The sequence below is a fragment of the Narcine bancroftii genome, chromosome 1 (assembly GCF_036971445.1).
Source record: "Narcine bancroftii isolate sNarBan1 chromosome 1, sNarBan1.hap1, whole genome shotgun sequence".
Lineage (NCBI taxonomy): Eukaryota > Metazoa > Chordata > Chondrichthyes > Torpediniformes > Narcinidae > Narcine > Narcine bancroftii.
This window is the reverse complement of record NC_091469.1, coordinates 426,011,735-426,034,020: the sequence shown is the minus strand read 5'-3', so window position 1 is coordinate 426,034,020 and position 22,286 is coordinate 426,011,735. Positions and strand designations below refer to the sequence as shown.

The 22,286-nt window shown below is 43.7% G+C and overlaps 1 protein-coding gene across 1 annotated transcript in view; it reads right to left on the bottom strand.

The window, feature by feature from the left end:
* Positions 1-145: 145 nt before the first annotated feature.
* The window catches only part of nsun2 (NOP2/Sun RNA methyltransferase 2), a 47,763-nt gene continuing 25,622 nt past the window's right edge, over positions 146-22,286 (bottom strand). Inside the window, exons 15-19 of the mRNA XM_069914192.1 lie at positions 17,763-17,898; positions 11,595-11,675; positions 7,676-7,814; positions 7,203-7,242; positions 146-1,835 (exon numbers count right to left, since the gene is read on the bottom strand). Coding sequence (XP_069770293.1) covers positions 1,394-1,835; positions 7,203-7,242; positions 7,676-7,814; positions 11,595-11,675; positions 17,763-17,898 — 838 coding nt within the window. The 3' untranslated portion in view covers positions 146-1,393. The remainder of the gene's footprint in view (positions 1,836-7,202; positions 7,243-7,675; positions 7,815-11,594; positions 11,676-17,762; positions 17,899-22,286) is intronic.

Sequence of the window (22,286 nt, the reverse complement as noted above, 5' to 3'; positions counted from 1 at the left end):
ATAGATTAAATAAGACAGTGTCTACTGCTTCCTTGGGCAGAGATTTCCACAGAAAAAATGTCAGAATTTTGAAAATATTTGGTGTACTTTTTGATTATTAAAGCTTAAACAAACTAGCAGTTTAAAAAAATACAGTCTTCACAAATATTATACATGTATTTCTTTATATAACATTTTTGTAACAAAATAGAAGAGTAAAAACGTGTATGTAATTCTTTTTCATGTTTTGCAATAAACCAGATATTTGAGACCCACATGTAGTTCTTACATTAAGCAAATTTGGCCATTCCTGGTTGAGAGGGATATGGGCATGTGGTACTAGTGTGAGTGGGCATAGGCAAGTTAGCCAAAACGGCCTTTTCCATGATGTATGACTATGAATTTATGACTCCGCAAAGACTCGTGCACAAAGTGAGCAGACTTCAAAAGGGAGCTTGGGATAGCAGTTTCTAAGATCTATAGTGTACTGTTGCACATCAACAAGGTTGTTGCCTCAGCAAGAATTAAATTATATAGTCACTAGAATCTTCAGTGTTAAAAAAAATGAAAAAGACATGAAAATGAAAATTTAGTGCATTTTATTGGGTAAAATATGGTTTCTTGACCAAAAAAAAACATTTTCACGTTTGTAAGCATATAAGAAAACTACATAGTTTCTCCAAAGGTATATGCAAAGATTTTGCAAAGCAAATATTTCAATTTAAGTCATCTTCATAACTTGGACAACTAACTGCTAGAGAAGAGATAATTTAGGTATGCAATCTGTTCCATTACCATCCAAAAAGGCATGGAGAAGTTATCGTTCAACTCATGAGGATGTATTCGATTTAGCAATTCATATTCATAAATTTAGCTATTAACTATTTAAAACCACTTTGAAAGATGGGATTCATGGTTTTTTTTTTTAAAATGCCAAGCACAAGTAATCATAGAAATGGCAAACAGATCACAAAAGTTCATTCTGAAGAATGAACTCCTTTAGAATCACAATCACTGACTGACCATTTCTGCCCTTTGAATCCTTCCAGCTTCTCATTTTTGTCTGTTCTAAAGGCATTTTCTGAATGTAAATGAGTTGTCAAACCATTTGGAAAGACCTGAATGATGCTGAAATTCATTTTTATCCCTTATGAATTTCATCACCATGAAATCGGTCCATCTTTCCTCATTGTTTCATTCTTCACTTCCCCCCCCTCCCAAAGAAGGAAATTCTAAGCGAGGCCATATAGCCATAATGTACATGTCAAACATAGGTTGGTTTAGACTTCTTGATGCCCCACTAAATTTATTAGCCTTTATATCAAGTTACAATGATAGATCATAGGACATGAAGACTAGTTTTCTTGTGGTGCAGTCCACACCAGTCCACGTTCAGCAATTACTTTGCACCACCTCAAATCTGTTTTCCATCAGGACATGTCACAGCAGTGTTATCAGTTTTCTCAATTTTTGCACTTGTATCAGTAGCTTCTGACAGTGGTTTCGAATTACTAATTACCATCTCCACATGCTGTACAGCTTCCAAATGTTGCACAGGTTCTTTAACAAGACCGAAGTTGTCATCATATTCATCAGATTTCTGTTGAACTTCAGCATCTTCTTTCATCGTCTCACCTTCCTGTACATTTAATGCCACTTCTTCCATCGGTTGCATACATTTCTCAGGATTTACAGTGACTTTGTCAGATCCTTTCCCCTTATTCTCATCTCTGAAAACCTCCACTCCCAGCATTTGTAGGTAATGTAAACGTTCATTCTTGGCCACAAATGCACGGATTGAATTCTTCCCCCTCCAGCCGCACAATATAATTGGGCACTTTGGACCTTCCGTGTTTCTGCAAACAGAATGGGGGGGGGGGGGGGGGGGTGCAAGGATAAAGCGATTAATCATTCAGATGAGCTAATATGTTTTCCATGTGCTGTGGAGGGTGGGAGATTAGCCTATTTCAATTTTTCTTTTGACTTGAACACCAGTATTTCTAATGATGGGATAGCATAATTAAAAACCAGCACACATGTTCCTAGTCACTGAAATAATAGATTGAAAAACAGGAAATCTCCATGCTGAATGAAATAGCAATTATTTTTTTTCCAAAAAATACTTCTCTCCTTGCACATTATTTTTAAATGAAAGGAGTTAATATTGTTCCAAATGACTAAATTGAACATTTCCTAAGCATTCACTGAAGACATTCTAGCTGACTACAATTTTATAAGATCTTTCCCTTCACTAAACAGACAAGAATGGAGTGGAGAACAGCAATATTTCAGAGAAAACAGGGAGGGAAGGATTTGAGCTCAGAAAAGCTCAGACTCAGCAGATGATTGGGCAATCGAGGTCAGGTGAACCAAGCATCACTATAAAAGTTAGGGTCATCGTTGGAATGGCAAGGCTTGTGCTCAAGGGGCTTTGGCAAGAAGAAGCTAAAGTGGTCATGCAGAAGTTGAAGTAAGTAAGAGGCATTCTAATCGAGGAACAAAAAGGATTCAGCAGATAGGTTTAGCTAAGGGCAGGTTTTATTTATCTTATAGATTTTTTTCCTCCAGTCATAGACAGAAGGAGTGGCTGGCAGGGCAGGGGAATGCTCCTCTTGCAGCATGTGGGTAGTCAGGTAAGCCAGCTGTATCCCTGATGATTTCATTTGTCAGTAGTGCATCCAGTGATTTATTCTCATTTTTTTTTCATCCTCATAATGGCTTCTTTAATTTTCATTGGTTCAAGTCTAGTCCTCAAGTTGAAAAATGGCAACTACAGACTCCAAAAGTGATCAAAAGCTTAGAAGCAAGCCAAGCTTTTATATCTGCACCAATGAAGCAATTAAACATACCCGAACCCTCACAAACACCCGTGAAGCCAAATATACCAAAAATTATGGTGCCTTTGGGGTCTACAGATTAAAAAAAACTAATTTCTATATGGTCAAATCAAAATGTATACAAATAACCTTGAATAAAATCTGGAATTTGTAATTTAATTACATATGAATTGTTTGATTATAAATTTAAAACTGTGGTGAACAGGGACAAATAAAGGAAAAAAAGTGTCTTATTCCCAAACATTATGGAGGGTACTTTAAGAGGTTCTGTGGAAAGTATCAAGCCCTGATGTTGCCTCCCTGGTGCCAGATCATGTTCATGGCATTCTCAGAGGGAGGTGAGCACCCAGATGTCATAGTCCATGTAGGTCCAATGACGTGGGTAGGACGAGTGATGAGATCCTGCACAGGGAGTAAATGTATGAAGTGAAGGACAGAAACTCTAGGGTTGTGATCTCAGGATTGCTACCAGTGCCACATGCTAGTGAGATTAGAAATAGGAGGAGAATGCAGCTTAACATATGGCAAAAGACATGGTGCATCATTGAGCTCTCTTCCAGGGAAGGTGGGTGGGACCTGATCTGATGGGACAGTTTGCATCTGAACCAAAGTGGGTCACAAATCCTTGCAGGAAGGTTTACTTGTTCTGCTCCAGGGGGATTTAAATGAGATTTGCAGGGGAATGGGAAGCAGAGTGTCAGAACAATAGGGGAGTGGAGGAGGGAAAAAGATGATGTGAAAATTGCATGTAAAGTAAGAAGTCAAAGAGTTGTAGATGGTGAAAATGTTCTCAGGTGCATTTATTTCAATGCAAAAAGTATTGTAGGAAATGCAGACGAGCTTAGAGCATGGACTGGTATATGGAATTATGACATTGTGGCCATTAGTGAAACTTGGTTACAGGAGGGGCAGGATTGGCAGCTCAATGTTCCAGGCTTCCATTATTTCAGGTGTGATACAACTAGGTTGGGGGGAGGTGGAAAGGGGGAAAACAAAAGAGGAGGAGTGGCATTGCTTAACAGGGAAAATATCAGTTGTCCCAGACAGGACAGATCAGAGGGATGCTACTGAAGCTATATGGGTTGAGCTGAGGAATGGGAAAGATATTACCACACTCATGGGGTTGAATTATACAATCAATAAGAATTGGAGGAGCAAATCTGTAGAGAGATAAGAGACAGCTGCAGGAAACACAAGGTGTGATAGTAGGAGATTTTAACTTTATACATATTGACTAATTCCACATGCCAATCCATACTCTAAGATTGTATGCGTTTTCTACAATAGTGTAAAAATGCTGGATAGCTTTGAGTTTGTCAAATGTGTTCAGGAATTTTTTTATAAATCAATATACAGAAGTACCAACTAGAGAGAGTTCAATACTGGATCTCCTATTTCGGTACGAGACAGGAAAGGTGTCAGAAGTATGTGTAGGCTTATAGCCTTTATGCCACAAAACTTATTTAACTGGATTAAATCGACGTCGACGTTGAATGACCTCTTGACTCATATCAGGATTTAAAAAAAACTCTGCTATTCTGAATCAATAACGGAGTTTGACGTTGTCTTGCATTTTGCACTGCTAGACAAAGTATTGCTTCTCTGTCCAAATAATTCAAACATTGAATTATTACAGGTCTCGGTGGTTGACCAGGTAAAGGTGTTCTTCTTAAAGCTCTATGAGCTCTTTCCAATACCAAGCCTCCAGAAAAAAATTCTTGCCCTAGTACTTGTGGGATCCAGTCTTTAAAAAAACGAAGAGGATCTTGTCCTTCCATACCTTCTGGCAAACCAACTATTTTCACATTATTCCTTCTGCTTTGATTCTCCAAGTAGTCTATTTTCCTCTCTAACTCCTTCTCACGTTCTCGCAATTCTATAATGGATTTTTCAACCTTCAACACTTTTTCTGTATTAGAAGCCACTTGCTGTTTACATTCCAAAAAAAGCAGACAAATTTTTTAAATTCTTCACAAGATGCTTCCACACGTGCTTTAATTGTATTCAATTCTGAACATCATTTGGGCCATCTCATTCATTATAGGCTGGATGACAGCATTTAACTGTTTACATTGTAGCTCAGAAGACAGCACCCTGACTTCCTCAGGGGGTCGACGCTGGTCTCCCCCCCCCCCCCAGCTCGCTGTTTTTTTTTCAAAAAATCACGGAGGAGATCGAGATCTTCAGGTCGGAATGCTTCCTGAAGCGTTTCAGGCAATGGAGTCATCTTCCTGCGTGCTCCCTCCATTAAAATCGGCAGGCTGCCAGAATCGGGATTCACTTCTTGGGAACACGCACCTTCCTCCAGAGAACAGGTAATTCCAGCACTGTCCTTCACTTGGTTAGTAGTAGACATTTTTTTTTCAGCTCCCACAGGCAATCTTTGTGGTTTAGGCACTAAGGAAGTTAAACCTGAAGCTGTAGCAAGTTGTTTAGGCCCCAAATCTTCAACACTTCGAAAATGTAACTTCTTCTGCACTTGAGGTTTAATCTTTTTACCATTAATGGCCATAACAGTTCCTTAATACTTTAAACTAAAATTTAAAAAGTTTAAATTTGAAAACAAAGGGTTAAAAACGGGTACTTAAAAGTCCGGCCAAAGAGGTCGAGATCACACGTCTAGACTCTACGCCATCTTGCCAGTATGTGTAGGGGCATTTTGGGACTAGTGATCATAATGCCATTAGTTTCAAGTTAATTATGGAAAAGTATAGGTCTGGGCTTCAGGTTGAGATTCTAAATTGGAGAAAGGCCATTTTGAGGAAATGAGAGGATTGAGAATATGTGGATTAGGCAAGGATGTGCAAGGTAAGTGGAAGACCTTTTAAGGTGAAATTTTGAGAGTACAGAGTTTATATGTTCCTGTCAGGATCAAAGGTAAGGTTTTAAGGCACAGGGAACCTTGGTTTTTGATGGATATTGGGGATCTGGTTTGGAAGAAAAGGCAGGTATAGGCAACATGGAGCAAATGAAGTACATGAGGAGTTTAAAAAATGCAAGAAAAACCTCAAGAATGAAATCAGGAAGGCTAAAACAAAACACAGGTTTGCTTTGGAAGACGATGTGAATGAAAATCCTAAGGGTTTCTACAGGCATAAGAATACTAAGAGACAAAATTAGTCGATTAGTAATCGAGTATGCATGGAGCCAAGAGATGGGAGAGATCTTAAATGGACTTCTTCCATCAGTACCTTACTCAGGAAACTGGCACAGATCAAGGGAAGTTAGGGAAACAAGCAGAGAGGTCATGGAACCTCCACAGATTAAAGAGGAGGTGCTTGCTGTCTTAAAGCAAATAAGGGTGGATAAATCCCAAGGGCCTGTCATGATATTCCCTAGGACCTCGAGGGAGACTAGTGTAGAAATTGCAACCTCACGCAAATATTTTAAATGTCCTTAGCCACAGGTGTGGTCCCAGAGGATTGGAGAGAAGCTCTTGTTGTTCTGTTGTTTAAAGCAGCCTCAAAAAGCAACCCAGGAAATTATAGGCCAGTGTGCCTGATGTCAGCAGTACATAAATTATTGGAAGGTGCTCTAAGAGATTAGAGATACAAGTATTTGAATAGCCTAGGACTGATCAGGGATAGTCAACATGGCTTTGTGTATGGTAGGTCATGTTTAAGCAGTCCAGTATAGTTTTTCAAGGAGGTTACCAAGAAAGTTGATGAAGGAAAGGCTGTGGATGTTGTCTGCAGGGACTTTAAGGCCTTGTTAGGGAACTTCTTCACAAAGAATGGGAGTGTGGAAGGAGCTGCCAACTGAAGTGGTGAATGGAGGCTCAATTTTAACAAGAGTAGAAAAAACAGAGTTCAGTAGATTGATAAGCATCTGAGCAGTGAATTTATTTTTGAAGCTAAATATTTCAGTTGATGGGTATGCCAATATTTATTCACAATTCTAGAGGAATCTATGGCAGTCCAGCTTACGTTCCAAAGGAGTGAAAGGGTTTATGACTTTACATTCTATCATAGGAGGTTGTGAATTTCACATTGTAAATTAACAAAATAAAATGACAAAAGTCTGAGTATTATTGCAAAAATCCAATTTTGTCACCATTTTCTTCCAATGAAGAGATTCTGCCATCATGACCTGATGCATGTGGAGTTTGATCATCCATCATGCAAATCCCCTGGAAAGCAGACCCTAGACCAGTTTTAATTCCCAAGGAAGCTGCACTCTCATTTGGGAAATAGCAAACAAGTACCAATTGCCATCAGGGCTTGGAGAGAAAATCCATGGCTAAGTATCAGCACAAAAAAAAGGTTCATCTGAAATGCCCATTACCACAAAATAACATTGCTAATTAATCAATTAACAGCAGCTTGCAGGTGTACATAAACCCTTTTTGATTAAAAAGGCACACAAAATAGGTTCAAAGAAACTTACAAAGGATCTGGTTCATACTGCAACACAACACTTCCCATGTCTGTTTTGCAAAGTAGAAAAGAGAAAATTGTTACACAATTATTTGTACATCTTCTGGTATCTATCAAGTTCCTGAAGTAACACATTTTTGTGATTTAGATAACAAGCATTGGACCCAACCATAATCTGTCACCACAGAAGGGTGCATTCCCCCAGGTACAATCCAGATTCTTGCATAGGAACCACATGTGGCAAGTTTGCACCTTTTTTTGTTGGACTAAATTGAATGCAACCAGCTTCCAACTGAATGCAAGTTCTGTCATATGCAAGCGGAAGCCCATTTCACATGTAAGAAGCAACGAATGGCTACAACACATCTGTGAGTAATGCAAACTGTGGCAAAATAGCCTGGCCATTCATTCCTGTCTTCCAACTCCATGAAGTCTTAAACAAATGCTCCTTCATTTTAAAAAAAGTTTACCAACATAACATACTCAGCTTCTTGGCCTGTTTTTGAGGGTCACTTGTAAGTTTGCCAATGAATGGATTTTCTTGCGTCAACAGAACCATAACATCTTCAATTGAAATCTTGATAATTCTTCCATTAATATATGGATTTATCGTGTAAATACCCTGAAGAAACAAAAATAGAATTTAGCTCTATTACAAAGAATCTTTTGTAATGTACTCAGGTGTTTTTAAAAAGCAGAAGGAACATTACCTTTCTCTTACACTCACGGTACAATGAAAGTCAGAGTTATCAAAAGAGGAACACTAAAGTCTGCAGACGCAGTGATCTTCTAGCCTTGTCCTTTCAGTGCGTCCTGACCCACTTGGAGAATGACCCCAGAGGCTGATGAACAAGCTCTCCTCACTGGGATTCCACACCCCTCTCTATAACTGGATTATAGACTTTGTAACAGAAAGACCACAGTTCGTCTGGGTTGGGAGCAGAACATCAGGCACCATCACACTGAGCACTGGCACACCTCAGGGCTGTGTGCTCAGCCTGCTCCTGTTCATGCTAAAGAGTATCATTGCTGTCTCCCTTCCCCCAGTGACTTGATCTACTGGAATCATTGTCTGAAAAGGGTGCCCAAAATCAGTGAGGACTCCTTCCATCCTGTACACAGCATCTTTTAGCTGCTCCTGTCAGGAAAAAGATGCAGGTATCAGAAGTAGCACCATCTAGCTGAGGAACAGCTTCTTTCCATGGGCAGTGAGAATCCTGAACAACCAAAGCAACTGCTGCTCGCACTATCCATCGAAGACTCTCATATACATTAAACAATGTTCATTTATTTGAATAGCTGAATAGTTGTCCTGCATAGGCACTGTTTGTCTGTATGAGTGTGATATCTCATTGTGTGTCAATGTGATTTGCACCGATGACTGGAGAATGTTGTTTCATCGGGTTGTACTTGTACAATGAGATGACAATACAGTTCACTTGACTTGATTAAAGTAAAAGAACAACGTTGGAGAAACTCAGCAGGTTAGTGTACTTTATCTTTTTCTTTTCTTTGGCTTGGCTTCGCGGACGAAGATTTATGGAGGGGGTAAAAGTTCACGTCAGCTGCAGGCTCGTTTGTGGCTGACAAATCCGATGCGGGACAGGCAGACACGGTTGCAGCGGCTGCAGGGGAAAATTGGTTGGTTGGGGTTGGGTTTTTCCTCCTTTGCCTTTTGTCAGTGAGGTGGGCTCTGCGGTCTTCTTCAAAGGAGGTTGCTGCCCGCCAAACTGTGAGGCGCCAAGATGCACGGTTTGAGGCGATATCAGCCCACTGGCGGTGGTCAATGTGGCAGGCACCAAGAGATTTCTTTAGGCAGTCCTTGTACCTTTTCTTTGGTGCACTTCTGTCACGGTGGCCAGTAGAGAGCTCGCCATATAACACGATCTTGGGAAGGCGATGGTCCTCCATTCTGGAGACGTGACCCACCCAGCGCAGCTGGATCTTCAGCAGCGTGGACTCGATGCTGTCGACCTCTGCCATCTCGAGTACTTCGACGTTAGGGATGAAAGCGCTCCAATGGATGTTGAGGATGGAGCGGAGACAACGCTGGTGGAAGCGTTCTAGGAGCCGTAGGTGTTTTTTTCTTTGGCTTGGCTTCGCGGACGAAGATTTATGGAGGGGGTAAAAAGTCCACGTCAGCTGCAGGCTCGTTTGTGGCTGACAAGTCCGATGCGGGACAGGCAGACACGATTGCAGCGGTTGCAGGAGAAAATTGGTTGGTTGGGGTTGGGTGTTGGGTTTTTCCTCCTTTGCCTTTTGTCAGTGAGGTGGGCTCTGCGGTCTTCTTCAAAGGAGGTTGCTGCCCGCCAAACTGTGAGGCGCCAAGATGCACGGTTTGAGGCGTTATCAGCCCACTGGCGGTGATCAATGTGGCAGGCACCAAGAGATTTCTTTAGGCAGTCCTTGTACCTTTTCTTTGGTGCACCTCTGTCACGGTGGCCAGTGGAGAGCTCGCCATATAACACGATCTTGGGAAGGCGATGGTCCTCCATTCTGGAGACGTGACCCATCCAGCGAGCTGGATCTTCAGCAGCGTGGACTCGATGCTGTCGACCTCTGCCATCTCGAGTACTTCGACGTTAGGGATGTAAGCGCTCCAATGGATGTTGAGGATGGAGCGGAGACAATGCTGGTGGAAGCGTTCTAGGAGCCGTAGGTGATGCCGGTAGAGGACCCATGATTCGGAGCCGAACAGGAGTGTGGGTATGACAACGGCTCTGTATACGCCTATCTTTGTGAGGTTTTTCAGTTGGTTGTTTTTCCAGACTCTTTTGTGTAGTCTTCCAAAGGCGCTATTTGCCTTGGCGAGTCTGTTGTCTATCTCATTGTCGATCCTTGCATCTGATGAAATGGTGCAGCCGAGATAGGTAAACTGGTTGACCGTTTTGAGTTTTGTGTCAGGAGCCGTAGGTGTATAGCCAAGATAAAGATACATAACCAATGTTTTGAGCTTGAGACGGGTGATAGATATCAACAGAATTGAAGGCGTTAAAAAGCACCCAACTGTGAAGCAGTGGCATCACAAAAAGAACTCAAACTCCACCTACTTTTGATTAAAATAAACAGCATGGAAAAATGCAAGTGCAAAAGGGACTGAACAAACAGCTCAGGAGCAACAAAGCCACTGTTATTCTCCAATTTCACGACACCCGCCGCCCCTGCCCCTGCCCCCGCCCCGCCCCGCCCCGCCCCCCCCTTAAGTTTCTCTGGTCCTCTCACAGTCCCTCTTCTTCCCAAATTTCCCTATCTTGACACCAAGTTTCTCATCACCTTCCCAACCTGATCCATTTACTTAAATCCCCACATTCACCCAACTGGGTCTCCCATCACCTCCCTCTTCTGTTCCCATTTGCCCACCATCCTTCCCTTGTCTGGATCTATTCCTCACCTTTTTACGCTTTCCAACCTGTCGATACTTCCATCCTTCCTTTACCCACCTGGTTCACTATGCCAATCAACCCTTCTTCACCTGGATCCACCTATTACTTGGCAGCTCCTATCTCACCCTTCCCCTTGTCGATTTTATTCCTCCCATTTCCCCTGTATACTTAGTCCTGTAGGATCTCAACCCAAAATGCTTTTGCCTCCTCACTTGTAGCCTAACCTCCCAAATTCCTCCAGCAGCTTGTTTATTTGCTGAAGTTAAGCCTCAAGCTACAAATTGGATAGTAGTGACTAATTTCATTATATATTCTGGTCATATGATGCCAATGTCCTGTGGGGGCCCGCAATTGTGGAGATTAGGCCGGCAGATCGCGCGGCAGCAGACGCGGACAGAGATTGCTAAAGCGACTCCCAGGACAACGAGCCCCAGGAGCTGGGGCAGCATCAAACCAACAGCCCTAAAATGGTGTTGGTCGAGCTGCCCAGCTAGCTCAGCAGAAACAGGCTAGGGAAAAAGGGCATATGCATGGATCTTCCCGCCCGGCTATTGCTATTCATAAGGCTCACTCAATCAATCAGCAAAAACAGTGGGAAATTGAACAGTATAAAAGCAGCCTTTCCAGCCCTAATAAAGTAAGTGAGCTTAACCTCCCACACTGTGTGTGTTTCTTTGTAGCGGTTAGCTACAGTACGAAATATCAGGTGGTGATAACACCAGTTATCTGACCAACTAGTGCTATTGGAAGGCAATTAAAAGTCTAATCTCAGGGACATTTTCAGGTATTGAAGGCATGCAAAATGGTAACAACAGTGATCAGTTACAGAGAAGGTGAAATAGTATACCTTATTTACAACATGGTGTTGCTCTATTTTTTTAAGCTTAAAAATTATTTGCATTTTAAATTTAAAACACAACCTCTACAGATAAAAATACAACTGCTTCATTGTTTGTTATTCATGTTAAAATATTTGTTATCACCACAAATACCACTTAAACATGACAAATTGTAATTACCTCTTGTGCTAATCTGAAGGCACAGCCAAACTCTTCTCCATCATTATTACGACTCAAAACCTTAATTCCAGTGTTAATTACCTATCAGAAACACAGAATACACAGTATATTAAAGTTAAAAAATGCTCATTTAAAAAAAAACAAATCCATTCAGTAACAACTACAAAATGCTTAGCTACAAGATGGAAAGTAAACAAATTACAGGGAAGAAAGCAGGGAACAAGATTGAAACGTGGATTTTTGGGGCAGAATTGGCATAAGCAAATCTAGAACAATAAACTGTAAATAAGCTGCTTTACTATTCTAATACCGAAATTAAAATAAACCAATTCATCAGGAATAGTGTTACTTATGAATTCGCCATGTACTTCAAATATGTTTCAGTTTTATTTGTAATATCTTCTCTCTTCATTCGTTTTATATGCAAAACATTAAAATGCATTACGAGCTATCTGTATTTTCACTTTCGAACAGCAAGATGCAGCCAATAGAACTCTGTAGAAAATAAAATCTCAACTCTCTTTTCACTTGTATTACAATTTGGGAGAGGCACAAGCTGCAGACTCCAAATGGAATCCGTGGAATTCAGGTTGGTAAAGTCATTGAACAGAAAAGACAAATATAATGAAAAAGAACAAATACAGGTACACAATCCTTTATCCGGAATCCTTGGGGGTACCGTGTGTTCCAAATTGCAGATTTTTCTGGATTTCAGAACAAAAGCCAGCTGCCCCAGATTTAAGCCCACCTGAATTGTGCTCCCATATCCACCCCCTTCCAGTCACACTGCCGTCTCTCTCCCCCACCCGAGTCACGTTGTCGTCTCTCTCCCCCCCAATCACACTGCCGTCTCTCTCCCCCCCCCTCACCCACCTGAGTAGCGCTGCCACCCTCCCATCCCCCCACCGCCCGCCTGAGTCGGGCTGCCATCTCTCTCCCTCCCCACCCGCCTGAGTCACTCTGCTATCTCTCTCCTCCTTCACCCACCCGAGTTGGGCTGCCTTCTCTCTTTTTCCGGATTTTCGATGTCTGGATAAAGGATTGTGTACATGTAGTTAAATGTTTTCAGGACCTCTCCTGGAACCAGTACATCAAGGCAATGGTGATGAAGACAACAATGCCTGCATGAAACACAGACTCTCTTTGGTATTGCACTCAATCCCAGCACCTGCAGACTTTCTTGTTTAACAACACTGCTTCTAATACCCAAGAAGTCTGAGTAGAGATAACTTTGAATATCAAACTTCTACAGGTGTACTGTGAAAAGTGCACTGCCTGGCTATACCACATAAAACATGAAAGTCTGCAGTTGCTGTGATTGTAGTAAAAACACACCAAAATACTGAAGGAACTCAGCTGATCTTTCAGTGTCCACAGGAGACATGAGGGCCTTTCAAGCCAAGCCTCTACCAAGAGGCCAGCTATAAGCGAGGAGGGAAAAATATAAACTTATATTTCATGAAGCAGCATAAAAAAGCTGCTTTTGCATCGCGTTCATGTTGAGCGGCACCTGGAGCTGATGAAGGGGAGGCGAATGGTGCCATAGTGCTACACGTAATAAATACGCAGCAGAACAATGGCTGTATTCTCAACCCATAATCCCCCATGCACCTGGAACCCCTGTGTGCGGGATTATATTTAGGGAAAATAGCCATTGCTCTGATGCATTTTGAGATGCTGATGAGTGGCCCCAAAGGCCGAAGCAGCCTAGTGAAGTGCTGCAATGGCTGGTGGGGCTGTCACAGCCTGCACCGGCCCTAACAGCCTCTGCCCTGACAGTCCTAGCCCTAACAGTTTCCACTGGCTGCCCCTACCCTGACGAATCCCGCCGACCACTCCTGCCCCACTGTATGAAAGGGCCTAAAGATATGTCACCATCATTATGAACCTCACAGAATAAACAAAAAAAAACACAGGAAATCTCAGAATAGAGACAGTGCTGACTAGGGGAGGAGTTCAGGTATTAATTGAATAGGATAAGGGGGAGAAAAGAGAATTGAATATGTCTGTATAAACAGAGGCAGGAAAAAGGGAGAGAGATAGAGCTGGGGGAAGGCAATGGGAGAAGAAGTGGTGGTTGGCGGGGAGGGGGAGGTGTAGAAAGGTGTTTAATGAAATCCAGAGAAGTCAAAATTACTGCCATCTAGTTGGGAGGGTACCCAGTTGGAAGATGAGGTGTTGTTCCTCCAATTTGCAGGTGGTCTGAGTCTGGCAGTGCAGGAGACCATGGACAGATATGTCAGCAAAGGAATGGGATGAAGAAATGAAAAGGGTGGTCACTCAAGAGATCCACGCTATTGCAGCAGACAGACCTGAGTCTCTCAGTCTGCGCTCAGTCTCTCTGATATAGAGGAGATCACAATGGCAGCACCGGATGTAGTAGATGACCCCTGCAGATTCACAAGTGAAATGTTTGGGACCCTGAATGGTGATGAGGGAGGAGTTGTGGGCACAAGTGCAGCATCTCCTGCAGTCACAGGGGTCAGTACCAAAGGGACAATTGGTTGGGATGGAGGGAGTGGACCCTGTGGAAGATGGAGGGAGAGGAGACCGTGGAAGGAGAGAGGAGGGGAGAATATGTGTCTCGTAATGGAATCACTTAGTGGGTGGCAGAATTGGCCGAGGAGGAATTCATGGTGAAGTAGTGAACTTTATTCAACAATGGCTGGATGGGAGAAGCCAGAGAGTAGTTGTGGATGACTGATTATCAGACTGGAAGCCTGTGACTAGTGATGTGCCTCAGAGATTGGTGCTGGGACCATTGTTGTTTGTCATCTATAATCAATGTTCTGGATGATAATATGGTAAATTGAATCAGCAAGTTCGCAGATTACACCAAGAATGGAGATATTGTGGACAGTGAAAAAGGTTTTCAAAGCTTGTAGAGGGATCTGGACCAGTTGGAAAAATAGGCTGAAAAATGGCTATCAGATGGAATTTAATAAGTATGAGATGTTGCAATTTGGAAGGTCAAACCAAGAAAGGACATACATCATAACTGGTAGGGCAATCTACTATTAAAGACATTCCCCTTGGATATAACTGTATATGCACCCATTGTCTATCACTGCCTAAAGAAATCTCTTGGTGCCTGCCACATTGACCACCGCCAGTGGGCTGATATCGCCTCAAACCGTGCATCTTGACGCCTCACAGTTCAGCGGGCAGCAACCTCCTTTGAAGAAGACCGCAGAGCCCACCTCACAGACAAAGGAGGAAAAACCCAACACCCAACCAACCAATTTTCCCTTGCAACCGCTGCAACCGTGTCTGCCTGTCCTGCATCGGACTTGTCAGCCACAAACGAGCCTGCAGCTGACGTGGACATTACCCCTCCATAAATCTTTGTCCGCGAAGCAAAGCAAAAGAGTTTCTGCTAATAAAAGCCATGATTATTGTTTGAAGACATCGTCTTTGTCTACTTCATCAACTGGCATTTCAATTTTATTAGTAAAAATGGATGCAGCCCTCAAGCCAGAGCGGCTGATAATCGACCAATCTGCCCCGAGGGCCAGAGAAGTTTTCAACCACTGGATTGCTTGTTTCGATTACTACATGGCTTGAAACAACGTGGTCAATGAGGCGATACAGTGGGGCCACCTGAATTCCCTGCTGGGTGAGGTCCCTTTTGCCATAAGGCAAGGAGCTACCACTCTGGCTATAGCCCAGGAACATCTGATTGCTCACTACGCGGCGCCACGGAACGTGGTGCTCGCTTGACACCAGTTGCTGACTAGACGTCAGAAACCCGGGGAAAGTAATGCTGCCTGTGCACTAGCCCTCGACTCACTGGCAAATGAATGTGATGTCAGGGCAGTCAATGTGCAACAACAATGCAACACCTTGAAGCTGGATGCTTTTGTCAACAGAATCGACTCCAGTTACATCCGACAGAGGCTGCTGGAGATGGACCCCTTAACCTACGACCGGGCAGTCACTCTAGCCAAAACACTGAGAAGTGCTATGTGGTCCAGTGAAATGCTAGAAACCAAAAGGGGAACATCCTGGAGTGCTGCAACCCCAAAGGAAAGAAAAGAGCGAACTCCTGGCAAATGCTACTTCTGTGGTAACAGCTGGCAACCCAGACAGAAGTGCCCGGCTCGATTTGCTACCTGCAGCTATTGTGGGAAACTCGGCCACTTCGCTAAAGCGTGTAAGGCGAAAAGTACTCCTACTGATAAGAGAAGTGCCAAGAAAATTCAACCTGGGGCTGCAGGAATGGAAGACAACTGTGAAAAGGAGGAATCTTCAGACGAGCCGAATGAATCGATTTCAAGTGACAGCGAGGTGAGATCAGCACAAAGTTCCCCTGTGATAGCTCAATTTACTGTAAAGTTTGGGGAATGTTACGGATTAGAAAGGTCGACTATAAAGGGGGAAGGTGGATGGTGAGACTCTCGATGGCCTTATAGACTCTGGGAGTACTGACAGCTACATCCATGAGAAGGTCAACAAAGACTTAAATTTGCGGAGATATCCAGCAAACCGAAAGATATCGATGGCTTGTAGTGAACTTACAAAAACTGTACGGGACAAGTGTAAAGTTACTTTAAATTTGCAGGGACATTGCCTCGCTGATGTTTGGTTTTTTGTAATGCCTGAGCTCTACGCTCCTGTGTTACTGTGGTTGGATATTCAATCTCAGATGAAAAATGTATTGTTAAATTTCAATGGGCCACTACCCACACTTACCATCCCTCGCACTAGTTACTGTGGTCTGTCCACATTAAAGATCAAAGCTCCCTCCCTTTTCAGTGATTTATCCCCAGTGTTAGCCGATTGCCACTAAGAGCTGTTCTTACAGCAGAGGATAATGAGTTTATCAAAGCTGAGACCCAGAGATTGCTTAAAGAGGGAGTAATTGAACCCAGTAAGAATCCGTGGCGAGCCCAGGTGGTAGTTGTGAAAAATCACACTAAGAAACGACTGGCTATTGACTACAGCCAGACAATCCATTGTTACACTAACCTGGATGCCTACCCCTGCCATTCATCAATGAAATGATTAATCAGATAGTGCAATACAAAGTGTACTCCACTATCGACCTCAAAGCAGCTTACCACCAAATCCCCACTAAAAAAAAGGAACGACCCTATACAGCCTTTGACACTGATGGTGGGGGGGGGGGTTATACCAGTTTAATAGAGTACCTTTTGGAATCACTAATGGAGTGTCAGTGTTTCAGAGGGAGATGGATAAGATTGTTCGAATGAATGAGTTATAGGGTACGTTTCCCTATCTGGATAATGTCACTGTCTGTGGGAAAACACAGACAGAAAACAATAACAACCTCACGCAATTTTTAGCAACAGCTAAAGAACTCAACCTTACATTTAACGAGGGCAAATGCATTTTCAACGCGACAGAGCTACCCATTCTGGGCTACATTGTCCGCGAGGGTGAAATCCACCCCGATCCGGAAAGAGTGGCTCCCCTTAAGAAGTTACCTTCCCCAAACTCAGCAAAAGCCCTTAAAAGGAGTATGGGATTCTTTTCCTACTACTGTAAATGGGTACTTGACTATGCTACGAAAGCACGTCCTCTGTTTGATACTAAATCTTTTCCGCTCTCTTCAATGGCCTTGAAGGCTTTCGAGAGAATTAAAGCTGATGTGGCCAAAGCTGCACTCTCGTCCATTGACGAGGATGTCCCGTTCCAAGTGGAAACTGATGTCTCAGATTGTGCTTTGGCAGGAACCCTTAATCAAAAGGGCAGACCTGTGGCATTCTTCTCCCACGTGTTACGTGGACCTGAACTAAAACATCCTGCCATTGAAAAAGAAGCCCAGGCTATCATTGAAGCTGTTTGCTACTGGAGACACTTTCTAGCTGGCAGAAAATTAACCTTGATCACTGATCAGAAATCTGTAGCCTACATGTTCAGTACTAAACACAAAAGTAAAATCAAGAACAATAAGATGGCACGCTGGCGAATAGAACTCTCAACTTATGATTATGAGATCCAGTACAGACCTGGCAGGTTAAATGATCCCTCTGACGCATTGTCACGATCTGCTGCTGGTGCTCAGCTTGAGGGGCTAAAAGAGATCCATAGCAGACTGTGCCACCCAGGAGTCACGAGATTCTTCCACTAAAATATTCAGCAAATTTCAAAGACTAACAATGCAATACAAGCTGAAATGTAAATATCAGGAAACTGCAAACAAACCTTCAATCGTTCACTGTTATGGAGAAGTACATTTCTTAATTCCTTTGAAACCATATACAGATGGCGCTTTATTCCCTCGTATGTCCTGGTGAGGACATTCAACTTTGGAAATGATGGATCCAATTGATAAAAATTCCTATAAAAATTATTAAAAATGTATTTGTTTTGCTTTTCTCATAAAACAAATAGCCTAACAGGACAACATACAAAGAAAAGCAGTTCATGCCCCACTCCAATTGCTTCTTGCAAAATTGAAACAGATTTAAGTTTTCTGGTTTATTGCACAGGTTCTCATTATTATCAGTATGTGCATTTGCCATCTAATTATCTCTTACTAAGCCCTTTCAAACTGCTGTGTAAAATGGGGTTTACTGGGCAATTTGCCCAGATAGTGCACCACTCACGTGGCAGTTAAAAAGGTTTCAACCCAGTCAGCGGATCCTAATTCTACCTACCTCCGAGTTAGAGAACCCAGTTAAAATTAACTAAGTTGCGTCCACTGGGGTTACTGCCACCGGGGGGGGGGGGGGTTCAGGTGTCGCAGGGCCTTGTGGAAGCTGTCGGGGCAGCTGGTGCGGGCTATGACAGCCTCACTGAGTTGCTTTATCCTTCAGGGCCGCTCTCTGCGGCTGAAAAACACGGCAGAGCAATGGCTGTCTTCTCTACCCATAATCCCCCACACAACTGGAACTGTTCTGGGAAACAGTGAGGTTCCAGCTGCATGGGGGATTATGGGTAGGGAAGACGGCCATTGCTCTGGCGCCACTCAACATGAATGCGACACAAGGACACCCTTTTAGGGCTGCTCAATGAAAGGTTAAGTTTATATTTTTCCCTACTTGCTTGTAGCCAGCCTCCAGGCAGAAGCCTGACATAAAATGGCCTTGTGATTAGTCACATTTATGTCCAGTCAGTTGCTTCAAGACATAAAACCTTAAGCTGGACCTACTTCACATTCCTTTGTTGGGGGGTGGGCACACACTTTCCCATTTTGTCTGAAATGGCCTGACTCAAAACCTCTATTCCATTAAACTTCATGATAATAATTACAAACCAAGGCTTTACATCAGCAAACTGAGCAGTAAACAAGTTGATAAAGTATCACCTCTGGAATTCAGATTCTAGATCTGAAATTATCACGCAATATATTTTTTTCCTTCCAAAACTACCCTTGCACCAACAATAGGAATTTACAAACTGGTGTGACTCGGGACCCATGTTTCCTACGCATGCCGTGGGTCCCTGCAGCCACTTAAACACTGGACCCAAAATTACCCAGTTGAACTGCCCCTTCAGTCACGCACTCACCGCAATGCACGAGTCCCCTCAGGGAATTCCGTGCTGGACTCCAAAAGTGGGGGGGGGGGAGGAGGGTGGAAGTGCTGTTGGAGTCAGGGTCAGAGAGGGACATGGAGTCGGGGACTGAGATGGGGGAGGAGACACGCTGTTGGGAGTCCGGGGCGAACATTGTCAGGCCATTGGGGAGCAGAATGGGCTGGCGAAGAGCAGAGTTGGGGCCGGGGCAATGGCCGTCCTTCTTACCCATAATCCCCCAAGCTGCTGGAACCGCTCTGGTGTTACATCAGCGTGGGAGATTATGGGTAAGGAAGCACTGATGTCATTTGCTACACAGGCAGCCATAGCTCACTTACAAATTGACCAGCAGCAGTTACATGGTGTATGTACATGGGGAGACAATCCAAGGTGGTTTGCCTACCTGTGCAGTTTAAAAAAAAATCTGAACCACCAATTGGCCTATACATGGATAGAAAACCTGCCAAATTGGCAGATTAAACTCATGTTATAATCCAATTTGTAAACCCCTAACATCTCCACCGTTGACCCAATTTCACAGAAGTCATAAGGCACTTTCAAGCAAGGAAAACACCCATCTGTAAAGGCAGAGGTTCTTCTCCCTTGCGCCTCAAGACTTACCTTTTTGAATGTGCTGTGGCCGGCTCTGAGGCGCCAATTCCAACCCTTCTCAGGGAATGATAATCGGCGGAGCACTGTGCTCTGCCACCTGACCTGAATGTACAGCCACTGCAAGTGACTGGTTAGGGGCAGGCTGATGATGCTGTCAACCCACAACCCATCTGCCCACTCACCCCTCTCCCTCCATGACCCACCCCAAGGCGGGACGGCAGCAGGGCCCGGCGGGAGCCATTAGGGGGAAGCGGATACAGGCTGTGACAGCCTCACTTGGCCAATTTGGCCTTTGGGCCCGCTCTCTGCGGCTCAAAATGCAGCAGAGCAATAGTAGTCTTCCCTACCCATCATCCTCCACACAGTTGGAACTTTCTGGGAAACAGAGTGGCTGCGTGGGGGATGATGGGTAGGGAAGACAACTGTTGCCCTGCCATGTATTTATGACAGGTGGCGCTACGCCACTACTTGCCCCACCTCCATCGGCTCAGGAGGACACTGCAAGGAGCCTCTCAACGTGAATGGGGTGCTGGGGCAGCCTTTTAGGGTTGCTGTCTGAAAGGTAAGTTTTAGATCCGCTCTTGTAGCCTGCCTCCACGTGGAGGGCTGACATGAAATGACCAATAATCTAAACACCTTCAGGCTTGGTCCTCTTGTAACCAGTTATTTTAATGACTTTTACATACTTACTGCCCATAATCAACTCCAAATCAAGTCTTCCTTCTCTCCTCAAGGACTTTGCATTAACAAAGGACACAACCAAGGTGTCATTATGCATTATTAAACTACTTAAAAATACTACTACCAAAAGAAATGCTGGAGGAACTCAGCAGATCATGCAGCATCTACGGAAAGCCATTGGCATTCAAAGCTTGCTTTGGGCCAGCCTGAGCCCTTCATCAGCTACTTAACCCTCAGATTGAAACACAATGGAATTTACCCATGCATACCTCAGATTGTTATAAAACAGGGTTATACAATTAACACATTATTCTCAAAGAAATGACCATTTGTTTTTGGACCAACCAAAACATGACAACTTCCTTTGTCATTTCACGTCCTTGTTAGTTATCCTAACATCACAAATTATAAACAAGGATATTAAAATAGGCAAACATTAAAAAGGTATTTATTTATTTATTTTAAAAGTTAAAACTTCAGTGCTTATTTTGCTTCCAAGGGCTGAAACAATACAACATGCAAGGTTACTTTTGCTTTTCAGAGTTCTAAAACAAAACTAAGAGCAATCCATTATCTCAAAATTAGAGAGTTTGGCTATTAAGCAGCAAAATTAGAACATGCAGTCCCCACCCTACACTTGTTGAACAAATTTGGAAAATGCACCCATCAATCACCCTCCCTCCCCATATTCCAAGAACAGCGATGGATGCTAATTTTAAAACAAAAATATCTTTGTTAGGTTCTGTGGTCAAGGGAAATGAAGCAAAAGCAATAAATTCAGGTTGAGAAATAGATCAGGAATGATCAGAAGGCCCTTTCAAACTGCCATGCAAAATGGGGTTAACTGGGCTACCCTGTCAGAATCCAACTGGGTCCATGACCTACCTCAGAGATAGCCAGGGAACCCAGTTAAACCTAGGTCGTGTCCACAGGCGATTTGAACAGGGAAATGGCCAACCCAGTTACTTTGGTGACTTCAGCGCTTGTGTCACAGGGAAACCCTGGCTGAAGTGCCTGTCGCGAATTGGGGGGGGGGGAAGAGGAGTCGCTGCCACTGGGTCCAGGTGGGGGGGGGGCCTACAATCTGGGGGGGAGTGACTTGGCTGCCATGGGGAGAGGTCACTGCTGCCTGGGGTGGTGGGGGGGATGCCACGATTGGCGGGAGAAAGGTTGCTGCCGTGAGGGCAGAGAGGTCACTGTCATGGTGGGGGGGGCACGAACTGCCGCTGCTGCAAATGCCACTCCAGTTCGCAGCAATGGTTCAACGTTTGTGGTAGCGGGATGTGGCTGGGTTGGGGGCACACAATTGATGGGGTGGGTGTCGATTGACAATGGGGATGGCGACTGATGGCCAGTGGGCAGGGCCGGGGAGACTGATTACCAATAGTTTCCGTGAGTGCGTGACTCATCATTTACCACGTCATCGCAGAGGTGGGATCCCCCTTAAATCGCTGGGTTGGTGATTTAATGGGTCAATCCCCCTACAATTTAAAAGATGCTTTGAGTACCTTTGCCCCAGTAATCATACCTAGGTCCCAGGAGCTCTACACAGGTGCTGCAGTTTAAAAGAGGCCAGAACTGAATAGTGAACTAGACTATGGTCTTAGGTTTGGAATGCTCATTTTCCAATAGTCCAATGCATTATAATTCATATTAAACTATTGGCATTTCAAATGCAAGCACTGAGAGTGGTAGAAATATAAAATTGAAAATGGTAGACATATTCAAGTTAGTTGGCAATATGGGGAAAAAAACTTTAGGCACTTTCAAATTGAAGCACCTGGGTAGCCAGCCCTCCTGGGACCCAGGTGAGATTACTGGGTAGTGTATTTCTCCTGCACCTTTCAAATAGCAGCCTAACCTACCTGTTAATCATCAAGCTGGCAATTTAAGGGGGATCCTGGCCCTGCAATGACA